The 16,331-nt window shown below is 38.1% G+C and overlaps 1 protein-coding gene across 1 annotated transcript in view; it reads right to left on the reverse strand.

Annotated features, from left to right (window-relative positions):
• Positions 1-16,331, reverse strand: part of ARVCF (ARVCF delta catenin family member) — a 2,347,833-nt gene that overhangs the window by 1,736,684 nt on the left and 594,818 nt on the right. The window contains exon 3 of the mRNA XM_044068704.1: positions 14,593-15,200. Coding sequence (XP_043924639.1) covers positions 14,593-15,200 — 608 coding nt within the window. The remainder of the gene's footprint in view (positions 1-14,592; positions 15,201-16,331) is intronic.

Genomic DNA, 16,331 nt, shown 5'->3' on the forward strand with positions numbered 1-16,331 from the left:
GTACTGCCCAGGTGTGCGAAGGTACATGTTGGACAAGGAGTGGATTAGAGTGAGTAGCTACTGTTGATGCACCCACATAGAAGGAAAATTATTGGTCTGGTCTGCAGTGCTGTGTAATACCTATCAAACATCACATTATTAATCATTAGCAGCATACGAATGAGGCATGCACTGTTTTCTGTCAAGCATCACTCTGTGCTACAGTTGGGGTTGGTGCATGGATATTAGCATGCATGAGTCACTGAACCAGCAGTGAGGAGGGTTAATAAGTAATTGCCAGAGAAACATTGAGAATTTTCCCACAACCAGAGCTAACCTGTCATCTCCCCAGCTATATTTAATATGCCAGATCTCTTCTTCTGAGCTTGCCTTTCTCTACCTCACAACATGACAAAGTGTTTCTGGCCCAGGCGAGTAACTTTCTGGAAAGCAGAAGCTGATCAGAGTACCACTGAGGTATAAACATCACAGAGGAAGAAAAGTGTGATTGCGGAACTGTTACAACTAACTCTAGCTACTGTGCCATTGCCACTGTAGGTTGCTTTATGGTACTTTAAGTTTACTAAATATAAGCTATTACTCTGCCCTCATTACGACAGCACTGTGGTACTGTAGCTTGTAATGAACTAATTCTGTCTACATTATTACAATCTTGCTACAACATGTAAGCATTTTTAAAAACGATGTGACATTTGTACTGTGATGAGCAATGCTATTACGCAATCAGACTTCAATTACATGGTCATATAAGCTGTATGGACCAACATTCCACTGAAATAAGCTACAGAAATGCAGACATAGTAACAAACATTTGCAAAAGTGTCTACTAACAAGTCTGGACTCAAAACAGAACAACTCTGAGGAACCCCCACAAAACATAGACTTTTATGTATGTGAATGTGCCATCATACCTGTTCTACTGAGTAAATGGTTTTCAGAATGTATAAATCTGCTTAACAGTTACTTCACATTTAAGTGCATTTGGCAGTTGTACGAGTCCAGTATAATTTTTAAAACCTTCTGTACTCAGTGTATTGCTCACATTTCAACAGAGATACAAAATGAACAAAACGAAGATAGGAACTCCAGGAACCACAATGAGACAATATTTTTTGAGCGCTTTCTTTCACATTTATTATAGTGAACTTCTTCAGTTATTTGAACTTTTCAAACTTTTCAAAGGTTCAAATGAAACCATTGTGAGCATACTTGAACACATACATAAAAAAAGTGATACAAATTCATTTTGACATTATGTAGTTGTATTTAATAAGTGTTTAAAAGTTGTACCACATGGGTACATCTAATGGGTTTTAATTATTTAAAGCATTTAAATGTATATACAAGTTTTACGATTTATTCAATTTACTCATGTTTATGACATCATTTCCTTCATAGCAATTATAAAAGAAGAGTTTGGGTAGTCTCTTCTTTTTCTGAAGAAGTTCACTATAATAAATGTTTAAGAAAGCGCTCAAAAAATATTGTCTCATTGTGGTTCCTGGAGTTCCTATCTTCGTTTTGTTTTTTTTTGGAAGTTCTGGTACTAAGTGCACACTATGTTGCTCAGCTTGCCACCATCTCTACCTTTAACAGAAGAGTGGTTCAGAAAATGGATGGTTAGGTGGATGGATGAAAACTTAATGAAGCAAAGGTACTTCAGAGTACTCTCATTTCTAATACTCATTTCCAGTTTTACAAAGGTCCCTACATGAACATTTTTGCTTATAGGTTCATAGATTACTTTTAGGCTAGCTGCCCTTCTGAGCCATTTTAAGCCCAGTCAATTATCCCATTTGATTATCCCACTTGAGAATCAAACCCTGCACCTTGTGTTTGCAAGTCAAGCACCTTAACCATTATGCCAAACCTAACCCCTCCTTTTTTATGGTGCAAAAGGAACTGTAAAGAAGTAAAAGCCACCTGTATGTGTCAGCTCCTTTACAATATCATAGTAATCATATATCACTTAAGAAATGTCAGGGACAAAATACGTCTGCTGCCCATACTGCTCATACTATGTAACATAAAAGGAAAAATAATAACTGGTCAGTAATAACTTACAATTAACAGTGCAAGGGAGGGATCATTTTCTGAAATTTGCTGCATGACCATTGTGATGTTTTTATTTCAACAAAAATGCCCTGTGAGTTACAACACTGAAATGAGTCTGTCACTAAGACAATACTATTTCAAAGGTAAAATAATTTTAGAGGGATAAAAATCTGATTATGACCCAGGTGTCCAGAGTTCAAATAGTGCCTCAGGTCCTTTTTGGATCTGGGGGTGGGGGGGATGAGTGACGTAGCTTTGCCAGCTCACTGCTCCTCAGGAGAAAGTATGGATGAGCATGCTTGGAGTGATTCACACTCCAGTGGCCAAGACCCCACTGGAGACCATGGACTCCATGAGAGATCTGACTTCAAGGAACACAGGGCTGTCTATGACAGTTTATGTCACTTGTTGACACCAGTTTCATGCTGATCCCTTGGCATGTTACTAAACATAAGTGAACATTCTGTTGTCATAGCTTAGTAAGACTGCATAACAAGGTGAGGAGAACTGGTGGTGTAAGGCTTGCTCTAAGTGTATCCAACTGATACGGCTGAGGGATGCACAGCAGGATCTACTGTTTCTCTGATGACAAAGTTAGAGGCAGCAGTGAAGGATGGGGGAAGTGGAAGGATATGGAAAAGCTGACCAGTTTTGGCTGAAAGGTGCCAGTTAAGGTTCAGTGAAGACAAATGCAAAGTATCGCACCTGCATCACAGCAACCAAAGTATGAAGTATCAATTAGGGGGAAGAGTTGCTGATGGCAAAAGAGGAAGAAAAGAATCCAGTAGTGTTGGCCATACCTGGACTGAACAAACAAGGGCAATGGCAACACCCAACAGAATATCGGAGTGTTCCTGCAGGGTACAGACTCTAGAAGCAAACAGATAATGGATCAAATATGAGCCATAGGTAGGTGACATCTTGAGGGTTGTGGGCAAAAAGGAGAATATCAAGCTGAAGGAAGGAGTCCAGATGAGTATGACCAGACACTACAGAAGCTAAAAGCTCTCCTCACTTACCACCAAAGAATACAGGAGAACAGGATATAGACACAGAAAATTATGTCAGGGAAATGTGAAGGGTTTGTCTTGATCAGGAAGGATGGGGGTGGGGGGTGAGACAGAGGCTGCAGATTGCCAGAGCTAACTAATTACTCCTAGCATCTGTGAATATATTTCTTTAATTAGAGGGTTTTGGACCTATGGAATGGACTACAAGAATGAGTGGTGGAGAAGGAATTCACAGAAACATTCAAAAGGGCATAAAACACGTGAGCCTACCCATTTAAATGTTAGACTACACTAGGCAGGATAAGTACCTCACTCTTCCATCACCCATGTAATCTGAGGTAAAACTGCAAGTCTAAACGTACTGAGGTAAGGCAAACTGTTAGGTATATACTTCACTATAAGACAACAGAATGGCAAATTATCATAGCCATACATAGGCTGTGTGAGACATAAAGCTTGCTTGATTATGTAACAGAGATGTGACAGAGCGACAGCATCTATTGCACTAGGCATCGCACCATAGCTATGCACAAAGCATGTGGCCTGGAGCCTCAGACCACTATTACTTTTTTTTTTAAATAAAAGTCTAAAAGAAAACACTAATTGTCAGACTCTTCACTACACAGACACACACACACATATATATATACATATATATATATATATATATATATATATATATATAGGCACACACACATTTACATATATATAACGTCAACAACAAAACGTCAATATTACAAACATCAACATGTTACTACGCAAAAGTCAAGGACAACCACAAAACATTCTATAGCTATGTCAAGAATCTAGATGGCAACACCCAGATCTGCTCTGAGTTACAGCACAAAGGCACGAAAATTACAAAACCAACTGATATTGCTAATATCCTGGCAGATCGTTTCAGTGCTAACTTTACCCCCCTCTCACCCCTTAAAGGGCCCATATCTCTACAGGAAGAATGCAGAGTCCCTGTAATCACAACTACGCAGGTAATAGCTGCACTCTCTAAAGCCAAAAATACAGCATCCATGGGACTGGATAACATCCCAGACTGCGTTTTACACGAACTTCAGAACAAACTGGCTCCCTACTTAAGCACCATGTTCAATAATAGCCTCGCATCAGGCTTTGTGCCCACTGAATGGTGCACAGCAACAGTTATCCCACTCCACAAAGGGGGAGCCACCCCTGATCCCGAGAACTATCGACCTATTAGCCTGACGAGCCTGATCTGCAAGGCCATGGAACGTATCAGCATGGAACTCAAACAAAGACATTGGTAACCTCCAAACTCTGAATCCCACCCAGTCCGGGTTTGTGAAAGGCAGATCATGCCTCCTGAACCTGATGGACTTCTTTGGGGCAGTCACCAAAGCCGTGGATGAGGGTAAGGTGGTTCACACAGCCTATCTTAACCTAGCCAAGGCTTTTGACACCATCCACCATTCTGGAATTATAGCTAAACTCACTAAACTAGGTATAAATCCCTACGTCACAAGATGGGTTGCCAACTGGCTCACTGACAGAACCCACACTGTAAAAGTTGCAGACTCCAAATCTGACCTCAAAGCAGTGACAAGTGGAGTACCACAGGGTTCCATCCTGGGACCTCTCCTGTTTGGTATCTACTTCTCTGAAGTACAGGCTAACACAGAAGGCCTCTGGCTAATGAAGTTCTCAGATGACTGCAAACTAGGAGCCATAGTCAAGTCCCCAAATGATGTGGACATCCTACAGAAGGGCCTCACTGAGACAGATGCCTGGTGTCAGTGCCATGGCCTCAAGCTCAATGCCAAAAAGTGCAGTGTCATCCCCTTTGGCAAAAACTCTGTACCCATGAACTACCACATAGGCAGCAATCTACTTAACACTGAATGCGTGAAAGAGACCTTGGGACCCAGGTGGACAGTAGTCTCTCCTTTGATAGTCACATCACCACAGTAGTCAGGAAGTCCTTCTACGTGGCACACCTCATCATAAAAGGGTTCTCATCCAGGAAAAAAAGAGGTCATTGTTCCCCACTACTCGTCACTCATTAGACCCATTATAGAGTACAACGTCCCTTTTGGAATGTACCTCACAAGAAATCTGCAGCAGCTGGAAAGGCCACAGACGTACCTCACTAAGAGGATTACTGGCCTCAGACAAATGCCCTACACTGACCGCCTCAAAAAACTCCTGCTTTACTCAGTAGCATATCGCCTACTCCAAGGTGATCTCTGCCTAACATATAAAGCTATGTCAAACCCAGAGCTGTTGGACATGCTACACCTAAAGAAATCCCAATCCCTCCGAGCTTCACCCTCTAGGGACTTAAACCTTGTCATCACAATAAACAGGACACGCTGGAGGGATAGATTCCTGTCCCAGAGACTTCCTATACACTGGAACAAGCTACCCATCTATGTCAAGCAAAGTTCTTCATTAGTACTCTTCAAGAAAAATCTTGATGAGTGGATGGGAAATAGGAAATACACCCCGTGGATCACTTCTATGTGTCTGCTGGACATTGGCACAGAAAAATAACTTTCTTGGGTGGCGTAAGCTATGGAACCTTGCTGGCTAGGCTTACGTAGGCTCTTGGGCCGATAGCCTAGTACCTATCTATGAACCTATGAATAACCTCTGTGCATGTAAAAGTGAAAAAAAAAATAAGAAAAAAAAAACACTTTTTTGCATGGAGGCAAGCCCCCTTCCAGCTAAAATATCACTCTAGCTCTGCAGTTTCACAATACTGAGGAAAGGGCATATTCCCCAACCCTGGGGATTGTGTGATATTGCACACCTGTAGACCATTTGTTTGTCAACCAAACTGAGTCACCAAAACAGATGTCAAGTGTAAACAAATTTAATTGAATTTGGATCTCTAAAATAAAATAATCCATCAATGAATGAGCAGTTGAAGGTTAAGGTATTTAGGTTTAATCAAACTGTCCTTGTCATAATAAATCTAACATCTCAAAATGAGGCATCAACAGCTGGGGATTCAAGAAAAACAGAACATGCACTAGTGCTATCACCAGACTACTCAGAAGAATCAATGGGAGCTAAAAAGGAAGAGTCGAAATACTTGTCAGTTGAGAAAGAAAAACGAGTGTATGCAGGAAATCTTCCTTTAGCAAAATAATTAGCAGACACAAAAGAGGTTCAGACGAAATATACCATCAGGACAGCACTATTCTGGGCACAGTATGCATTTTTGACAAAAAGAAATGAAAGCAAATCATGCATCCACTTCTGAATACACTACTGATAATTTATATTTTAGAAGTAAAATTAATCATAAATCTCTCATATTTGTCCAGAACTTTCATAAAACTACTTAATATATTTGCTTAAGTTTAGGTTTAACTGTACTGTGTAATTAATATTACTGCACTATGTCAAGTAGCAAAATTAGGGCTTATTAACAAGATTGTGGAATAAAGATTTCCCTTTCAATCAATGAATCTGATTCCTGGCAGCACCTTCATTTACTATTTTAATGCCGAGGCAAATGAATAAATAAGTGGATATTACATTTTGGAACGCTGCACTGTTTTGTGCTTCTGCAATGGCAGCAGAAGTTACAACTTGTGCCCGTGAACTGCATTTTATCTGCACGATTATACAATCAAATGTGAATATAAAACAGATATAAAATATCTGCCATGTACATAAGATTTAAAAAGGTTTCCTGCATCAAGGAAATATATGCAGACTGGAACTATAACCCAAGTAACAAATTGTTGATTCAGCAGAAACTGGAATCGTCTTACTGCAGACCATATCCTAGGTGATGCATTTTGGCCCACTTCCATCCACGTTTTAAATACAGCACCACAATTATGCCCCTCTGCCAGGGTTAACTAGCTTGTGCATATTTTCCCTTTATTTAACCAGGCAAAGTATGCATTATTGCAGTCTCTGCTAATGTTTTTCTTTTTTTTTTTTTTTTTTTTTTAACTTCTGCCTATTACTGGGTCAGCCATCTTAGCCCAGAAAACTAAACAGCTGCTCATTTTTCTTTGCTGTTCAGCATTCTAACAGTATGTCTGTACAGCTTTACATAGAAGTTGTTTAACAGTTACTTATATTTTCACAGTGGCTTGCTTTATTTTTAGAATTCAGTTTATGGACCAATCTGCATCTTAACAATGTGTGACTGGTTTCTACAGCAATGTTTTATTAGCTAATATTTAAAAATCACAGGTGTTACCTTCAAGCGTGTTAAACTGTAGTCTGGCAACAATGACTACAATACAGCTTGACTTTTTCATATGCAAAGCAGCAAATGACTTAATGAATTCTACTATCTCTCACAGGATGCTTTCTTTCACTTCACAAATGATACAGTGTAATAAGTGCTGAGGTTCAGTCTACAGGAAATTATTTTACTTCACAGCTGACACAGATTACTAGGAAAGATTGGCTGCATACTAGTATTATAATTATACAGATAAAGCTACCTAGGACATTGTATCACACTTAAATACTGCAATTGACAGAGGCACAGCAAAATGATAGGCATAGTTTTTATTCAAACTAAAGGGGTGGCGAAAGCCACATAACTATGGGCTAGGCTTATAAATGCCCTTGGGCAGATAGCCTAGTATGAACCTATGAACCTATGAATGGTGATGCAGTGCAATGGCTGTGCGGTCAGCATCTCATCCTCAACACTCTGGGGTCTGGGTTCACTCCTGATCTCTGGTCACTGTCTGTGGATTTTTTTTAGGTTCACCCTGTTATCTATGTGGGTTATCTTACACCTCTTATAAAATGTTGGTTGACTTGATAACCTCAAAATTATTAATATATACTGCATTTACTCTTGGTCTTGTGGCCCAGGATTTGGCTGAAGAGAGTCCACGATGACCACTTCATTTACCCAGTTATCAAATGAGTAAATTAAAAATAAATGACATTACATAGTAACATTTCAGCACAAATGTGTGCTACCATTATTACTCTAAACCAACCTTTTGTCTTCATATCTGCAAATACTATTCTAAAGTTTGGAAGTGGGCAGAATATGTGATTACTGTCACTTGTTGCTTGTATTGTTCTTCCAGGAGTGGGCCTAACTGTGACTGAAGAAATGGGATGATTCATTATTCTTCCTCAGGTCCAATGTGTGCCTTAGGTACAGCAGAAGTCAAACCACCAGGGCTTTCAGATGAAGACTGGTACCTGCCACGACAATAAAGTTTTTATCCAAGGTTGTCTCATACTCTTGGATGTTTTGATTACAACTGTTGTACGTGTTGCATAGTCTTGGTTCCAGGTTTAAACCCTTGAGACTTTCTAATTAAAACTGATGTATGTGCTGGTTGCTGATCCTGTTTTGTGTACGTGAATAAATCAAAAGACCATAACTGCAATTTTTGGAACACTGGAACTAGAAGTGATAAATATATACAAAGTCCCAAGATGCAGTACCACTGTGTACTCCCCCTACTCAGAGATATGCATACTAATTCTTAAGATTGCTGTAAGTATCAGCAGTGGGGGGTGTTACTAGAACAAGACTGCTCTGCAAAACAGTTTAACAGAAAATTTCAGAATTCACTGTTTAAATCACAGTTTATTTTTGGACATTCATAAGTCAGACATTCAGTTCTCATATGTGATAAGAAACCTCTTGATTCCAAGTTTACTGCAGTTATTAACACAACTACTACGAGCAGCATATATATGGTCCTGTCATCACTGATACATAATTCACTGGCTGTTCTTAGCTATTTTCTTACATTAGTTATGATTTCCCTTCTTACTTTAATAACAATAAGGCTGAGGGCTAAATAAGTAACTACCTAATGCATAATTAACCTACACAGTCACCCAGTAATTTTTGACAATCGAAAAATATATCCAACATTCTTAAATGAAAAAGACAAATAAACCAAAAAGAACGTAATGAATCATCCAAAACAGCATTTAATCAACACCACATTACACAGTAAGCGCTTTCGTCATCAAAATTATTTCCTCCGACTGAATAATGCTACAAACCAACCAGACATTTAAAATACAAATACACCAATCACATGTAATGAACATTTCTAAATTACATTAACCCCTTCCATACTTTATGCCTTTTCTTTTCAAATAGGCTACAAAACCATCTCTGTTATTGAGCCCTGGTGGAAAACAGGCATTTAACCTAACTTGCCACATATATTCCTGCCAATTCAGCTCATCTTCAGCATCAAATAATTTGTCATAGTTAGGTATTGCTTCTAATATCAAAAAATTAAAATTAACTGAGCAATTACTAGTTTTATAGTGTTTAGCAATGGCATTTTTTACATCCCCTATTTCCACAGCATGTTTGTGTTCATATATACGTTTATATAATTCCCTACCAGTCCGCCCTACATAAAAAGAGGGACAGGACTGACACATTGCTAAACAGACTACAAATTTGCTTTTACAAGTATAATAATTCCTAATTTATAAACAAAACCATTAACATTCACTTCTTGTACACCTATAAACAAATAATCACAAAATCTACAATTAAAACATTTAAACATACCTAACTTAATACATGAAGTAAGCTTAGGAGTACTGAGTTTACTTTGAAAGTAATTCTTAAAACTCTTACCTCTCTTATTAATAAAATTTGGTTGATCACCTATTTTATCTTTTAAATCATTAGAACTTTGTAAAATTTTCCAATTATTCCTTATGATATTCTTAATAGCAAAACTATCTACACTACTGCTAACTTCCATGGAAATTCTAAAATCATTACAGTTTCTTACTGTTTTGTCTAGTCTAATTTCATTGTGCCTTGATTTCTCAACTTTATCAAGAGATGAATTAATAACTTCCATTGGATAACCTCGTGAATAAAACTTATCGCAGAGAGCTTTACTTTCTGCCTGGAAATCACTGTCATTTTCAGTTAATCTATTCACATGCATCAGCTGGCTACAAACAATATTATCTTTCATCTTTTTAGGATGCATACTACTACAATGTAAATAAGAATTATTATGCACCTCTTTTTTATATATCTTTGTTAATAGTCTGTTTTCATTTTTAACGACAGTTACATCTAAATATTTAATACTTGTTGTATTAAGCTCAGCTGTAACATGTAAATAGGTATTGACACTATTTATATATGTTATGAATTCATTGAGACTCACAACATCTCCTCTCCACAAAAAGAAGACATTGTCAATAAAACGACTAAAAAATGTAATCTTTTCAGAATAAATACTACTTAAAACATTAACCCTTTCCCAGCCCTGCATAAATAAATTTGCATAACTGGGAGTCATAGCGGCTCCCACTGCCACTCCATTTACTTGATGGTATATGTTGTCCTTAAATTCAAAATAATTGTAACTTAATATTGCATCTAGAATTTCTAACAACAAATCAACCATATTTTTAGAATAAATCTTTGAATTCATCAGCTCAAACCTAACAACATCTAACCCTTCTTCATTAGGTATCATAGTATATAATCACTGAATATCCAGAGTAACCATCAAATCACTCGGAAAAACTTCCAAAACCTCAATTTTACTTTTAAAATCAAACGTATCTCTAATAAAGGTTTTTCCTGTTTCAACCACTTTTTGCAAATGTCTGTCCACATATATGGCTAAAGCCTCAGTTTTACTCTTAACACTGGACACTATAGGCCTGAGCGGTGGATCATCCAAACATTTGTGTATTTTTGGTAAACCAAAAATACGACTTAGTTTAGGACTGTCACTTCTAAAATGTGTCAGTGCTCCTGTCTTTTCCTTACTATCAAAACAGAGTTCTTAAATTATGTCTTATGTAGCCTGGAATAAAGGCATATAACATCTCTCAAAATGTGTTATTCTTCCTACTTATGAACTTAGTTGCTTGGATTGGCATACATGAATAAGTAGATCAACTTCCCAAGCTGGAAAGTTGTAGCCCTCCCATAGCTAAGAATAGGAATTACTGACATTCTGCACAGACCAGCACACGATGGTTACTACCAAAACACAGACAGTTTTATTTATTTATATCTGTGCACAGATGTTTTAGTCCTAGGATCCTTTTCAGCCAAGACCCAGGCAAAGGTGGTTAGACAAAAATGGAAAGAGCTCACAAATGAATGTAGAGACATATACAGACAAAGAATCCATAGACATGCTACATATTTATACAGAGATAGAATGTTAAGCCTAGAAAATAATGCATCACATCCATACGAGAATGCATATTGTACAGAACTACCTTCAGATGAGAAACTACATGATATATTCATGCTTAACTAGGCGCACTCTGATCTCCAGCTGACCACATTGTTAAAGAGCCTTGAGACCCTGCTTGGTCTAGCACAGACAGACTAAGAATCATGTATGCATGTTAATGCAAGATATATGTGCAACAAGGTTGGGTCAATGCATGCTCTTCTGGCACTCTATGGGCCTAACATCCTTGCTGTTACAATCGCTGTCTGACGATCATCTATATCGCTTACCAGGTGGAAAACAGCATGTTTATGGAAGCAACAAACTGAAAAATGAAATACATTGCTACAACCATTACTTCTTTCATTCAGATAAATGCTAAATATCCAAGGAGCAAACAGAAGATCTACAATGGTAGTTTCATTTCAGTCACCTGTAGGACTAACACGAGTAGATGCTTAGTCAGTTCAGCTCAGAAAACTTACCCAAGCAACATTAGTCCTTCCCCATTAGTCATAATCCTCAGTGACAAAGAATCCTTCCCCAGATCTCACAAACCTGAAAACTGGAGCCTTCAGAAGAAAAGGACAGTGTCCGGTGGAAAGCTAGGCATGTGTAGGAGTGTGTTAATGGTGATGAAGATGAAATTGCCAGTGGAGAACTATCATTATGTAAGTTTGCAATTTTTTTTCAAACATTGGAAGTTACATCTCCAACATCTTCAAGACAGAGTCCTGAACTTATACCAAAAAGAATTACATCAACATGCTTCAAAGGCAGAATTTTAACCCAGGGGCAACATGTAGCATATAAAGTCTTGAAAAAGTACTCTGTGATGCCCATGTGGCAGCCATACAGATGTCACCCACAAAAATATTTTTGAAGAAAGTTTGAGAGGTGACCACTAGCCTAGCAGTACGAGCACTTGATGTTTGAGGTAAGAAGTTGTCATATTTTTGGTAGCAAAATCTAATGCACTGAGAAAGCCAAATACAAAAAAATAACCCTGAATACTTTTTGGCTCAACTTCATGAAAGAGAAGAATATAAACAGCATTGAATTCTTCCTTACGGTCTTGGTTTTGTTCACATAAAACCTGAGTTGCCTATGGACATTCATACAAAAATACAAATATTCATCTTGGTTAAATAGTTTGGGGAAAAAAGACTAGATCAGCTGACTGATTTAGATCACATCCTATACCAATTTTGGTCACGAAGAAAATACTGGTATTCAACTACACTTGATATCTATGTGAAAAATTATATAGGATGGATGGTCACACAAGCTCAGCAACTCTAAAATTTTTATTGCCAAAGTGATGGCAAATAAGAATAATAACTGAAGTTCAGCTAGAAGATGATCATTCAAAGAGAGGATTTAGGTTCTCCAGAATGGCACAGAGTTACAGGAGACTTCAAAGGAGGATGCAAGAATGCAAGAGAACGTTCCCTCAAGACAGTTTTGCATACATAAGGGGAAAAAAAAAACAGAAAAGCAGAATTTGTTCCATGATGTAAATTAAAAAATGGCTGCCAGATAAACTTTGATGCTCGCTTCAAAAATCCAGGACAGATATTTCAGAATTCTAGCTGAAACTGGGTCCAAATCACCAATTATGGCTCATGTGTAGACACATTGCCCATTTGGTATGATAAGTTTTCCTAGTACCACATCTCTAGGAAGAAGTCAGGATCTGGCCCACCCTAGGCAGATAAGAAGGATCTTTTGCCAATATTGGAACTAGAGAAATCATGTGGTTAATTTCAGGGACTAAATGCCAGGTGAGTTTGGATGGGTGGAACAAGAGACTTTGGAGGTTCTCAGGAAGAGAGGCCTGCGCCAGCCCAAGAGATGAGGTTATCACAGAGGTAATGACTGGATGAGGGTACTGCATAGGGGCCCAGAAGGTGGCTATCAGAGTGAGTATGGCACTGTTCATTTGGGCCTTCAAGAATTTTGAGAAAACAGGAAATGGAGAAAGGCATAAACAAGATTCATGGACCTTCCAGATAAGTGTATCCCTGGGTATCTTGTCTAGGAAGGAATAAGAGAAAAGCAATTACTGCATCTGTAGTCCAACACAGATGCAAACAGGTCACAGAATGGCTTGATACATAACAGGGTATGAGCTGTCAATGGATTGTGTGACTACTTGTGTTTGATCAGACGAAAACAGCTCAGCCTGTCAGAGAGAAATCTCCTGACCCAGGATATAGGTAGCAACTAGATGATGGACAGAGTCAACAGCCCATTCCTAAACTGTCATGGCTTCCAGGAAAAGAAGGTAAGAGTGGGTTCTTCCTAACTCTTTATGTAGCAAACCACTGTTGTGTTGTCAGAATGTATGGCAAACACACCAGTGGGGAGTCCTGAAATACCAAGTCTTTATTATGCTTATCTCAAGATGCCAAAGGTGTGGATAAAAAATAATTGCCCCTAATTTTGCAAATTTGGTCTCAGAATTCTGTGCTTTTCAACTCTAAATTTCAAACAAAAATAACATTCACTGCTACTTGCAGCATTATTTCTTGTTATGTATTCTATGTACTGTTGCAATTATATTATGTAGCTTTTCTTCTTGGGCCTCCATTAAGTATGGGGCTTGCCTATTTTCACTAAATTCATGGTGGAAAGCATACTTATTTATTGTGCTTCTATTTTTCATCTATAATCCACCAAAGCATACCTCTTGACTGACCATAATTCTGCAGACTGTCCACATTTTTTCTTCATATTTTTGGTCTGCTCCTCATAAAATGTGTAGTCTTCTAGCAAACCATTAAAGACTGAAGTCACTAAATAATAACAGACATTTGATTTTCAGATTTTACTTGTATATCTTTCAGAAAATACATGCTAATGCAAAACCTTATTCTATCAATCTTCTAAGTTTATAAGACCAATAGTTAAAATCTGTCCTGATTCTGGGCCTGTATTCTCCTACTGTTTTTGGACTTGCCCAGGATTCTTATGCTAAGAGGATAAAGGTAGGCACCAAAGCAAAGATGTTTTGTCTTAACGGCTCTTTCCACAGCTGGATAAACAGGTATGTTATGTAGTCCCCATACTCACTTTAAGATTATTACTTACCTACAGCTTACATACCCTGCAGTACATGCTTGTGTTGGATTAGGAAATTCATTCTTTTTAAATAAGAAAAAGTAAAGGACTAAGTTCAAAGTTAATAAACAGATAAAGAAGCATTATCTTGTCCATATTCCTGCTGTCCCCACTGCCTTGTATCATGTGCTGTTTCATGGTTATTGATGACACAAGAAACTCTTGGCACATTATAGCATTATGACTTCCAGGATGGTGTAAAAGTACAAAGGCACCAAGAAACATTATATTACCTTACTCTGGGGGCTCTTGGTCTGTCGGCATTAGCTGGCACCCTTCTACCAGTAGTAGAATAATCTGGGTCTAACTCATAACCCTCATCATCTGCACCAAGGCTACGGTTATCATCCTCTAAACCATAAGGCTCAGGTTGAAATCGCTCAGGCTGAGATCGATTTAAGTCTACATTACCACCTACAGGCACCTGAGGTTGAGCAATAGTACCATAATTCTCCCGTCTGTTTGGCAATGTAAAGCTCCCATCTTCCGACCGGTAGTTACTTCCTGGCATATATACATAGCGAGGACGATAGTTTACTCCTCGGGAGAGGCTGCCATAATTGTCAGACATGTCTGAGTAGCCATCGTGAGTGATGTATGATCGATATTGACTGTCATGGCCATCTGTGTAGGAATCCCCATAGTTATTGTTGTAGGACCTTGTTAAGGTAGAGGAGGCTTGTGGAGTAATGAAGCGTTCTCCATTCTTCAAGTACCTTCTGTCTATAGAATCTGTGTAGCTGCCTAAAGGGGAGGACCCATCCAATACAGGCAGACCATCTGGACCCAATGGGACTTGTCGCACTGTTCTAGTAGTCACAGTTTTTACCATTTTGGTCACCTGCACAGAAAAAAAAACAACAAAATTAAGTCATTTAGCCATTCTTAGCACAGAGTGAACATAAAGGCTGTAAAACTCACATTGCTTAATGTATATAATATATTACACTTCTAGACTGTCAGCAAATAAGAGTATTACAATACAAGATCTTGGGATAAAAGCTTTCTAAAGTCTGTCCAATGATCCACAAATGACACAGTTTTCTATCTATAATATCATCAGGTAAAGTCAAAGAAACATTACCAATGTTATAAAATGATGATAAAGAGGCTACCATAAATATAGATGAATAAGTTAAGAAATAATCAAATGAAATATCATGCAACATGACCAGTCATTAGTGAAGCACAATTAAAGCCAAAAAATATTTTTGAAAATGTGTAACAAAAACTGTGTGCACCTGACTGCAAACAACACAATGGTACAACAGTGAAGGCTCCACAGCTCATGACAACACATTTTTCTTGTGTAATTAATGCAGAATAAAACACACTCACTCAATTAGCTAATAACAAGCAGCCATGCAGTTAAACAAAATCAATTGTTTCAAACTACACACGGACAGAAGTTTCAGAATCAGACAAGGAAAAAAGCTCCCTTACACATTTTTTGTCATGTATTCAATGAGAAACTAGCATTATTTGAACACATGTAGGGGTATTACCAAAGTCAATTCATATGTCCCACTTTTGAGCTTGAGTGGAGGTCTACCATTTCCATGCACTGTCTCCATGCCAACTTCTTTAACTGAGACAATCTACATATTCCTGACATGCTCAATATCAAGACAGGACCATTATCTACATTTTATTCTGGCATCAAGAAAGGCAAAATCATTAGTTTTCTTTTCTAGCAGCACACAAAACAGATCATGGTTGTGGGGTGTCTAATAACGCCCTCTGTGATAAATAAACTATTAACTGGGGGTGAGGGACAGAAGTGTCACAGATAAGACAGTGCCAAACAATTTTGTATGTTTAACAGTTTAACTCTTCTCTGAGTGGTATAGTTTACTTAAGGCCAGACAGTAACTTGGCAAAGCTACTGAACAAAAAGCTGGTTTGCACGGAAATAAACAAAAAAGGCAGTCAGCCATTTCCTTCATTCTTTGCTTTGCTATTCTGAGTAAAC

This window comes from Protopterus annectens, chromosome 4.part0 (assembly GCF_019279795.1).
Source record: "Protopterus annectens isolate FY-2018-M chromosome 4.part0, PAN1.0, whole genome shotgun sequence".
In the NCBI taxonomy this organism is placed as follows: domain Eukaryota; kingdom Metazoa; phylum Chordata; order Ceratodontiformes; family Protopteridae; genus Protopterus; species Protopterus annectens.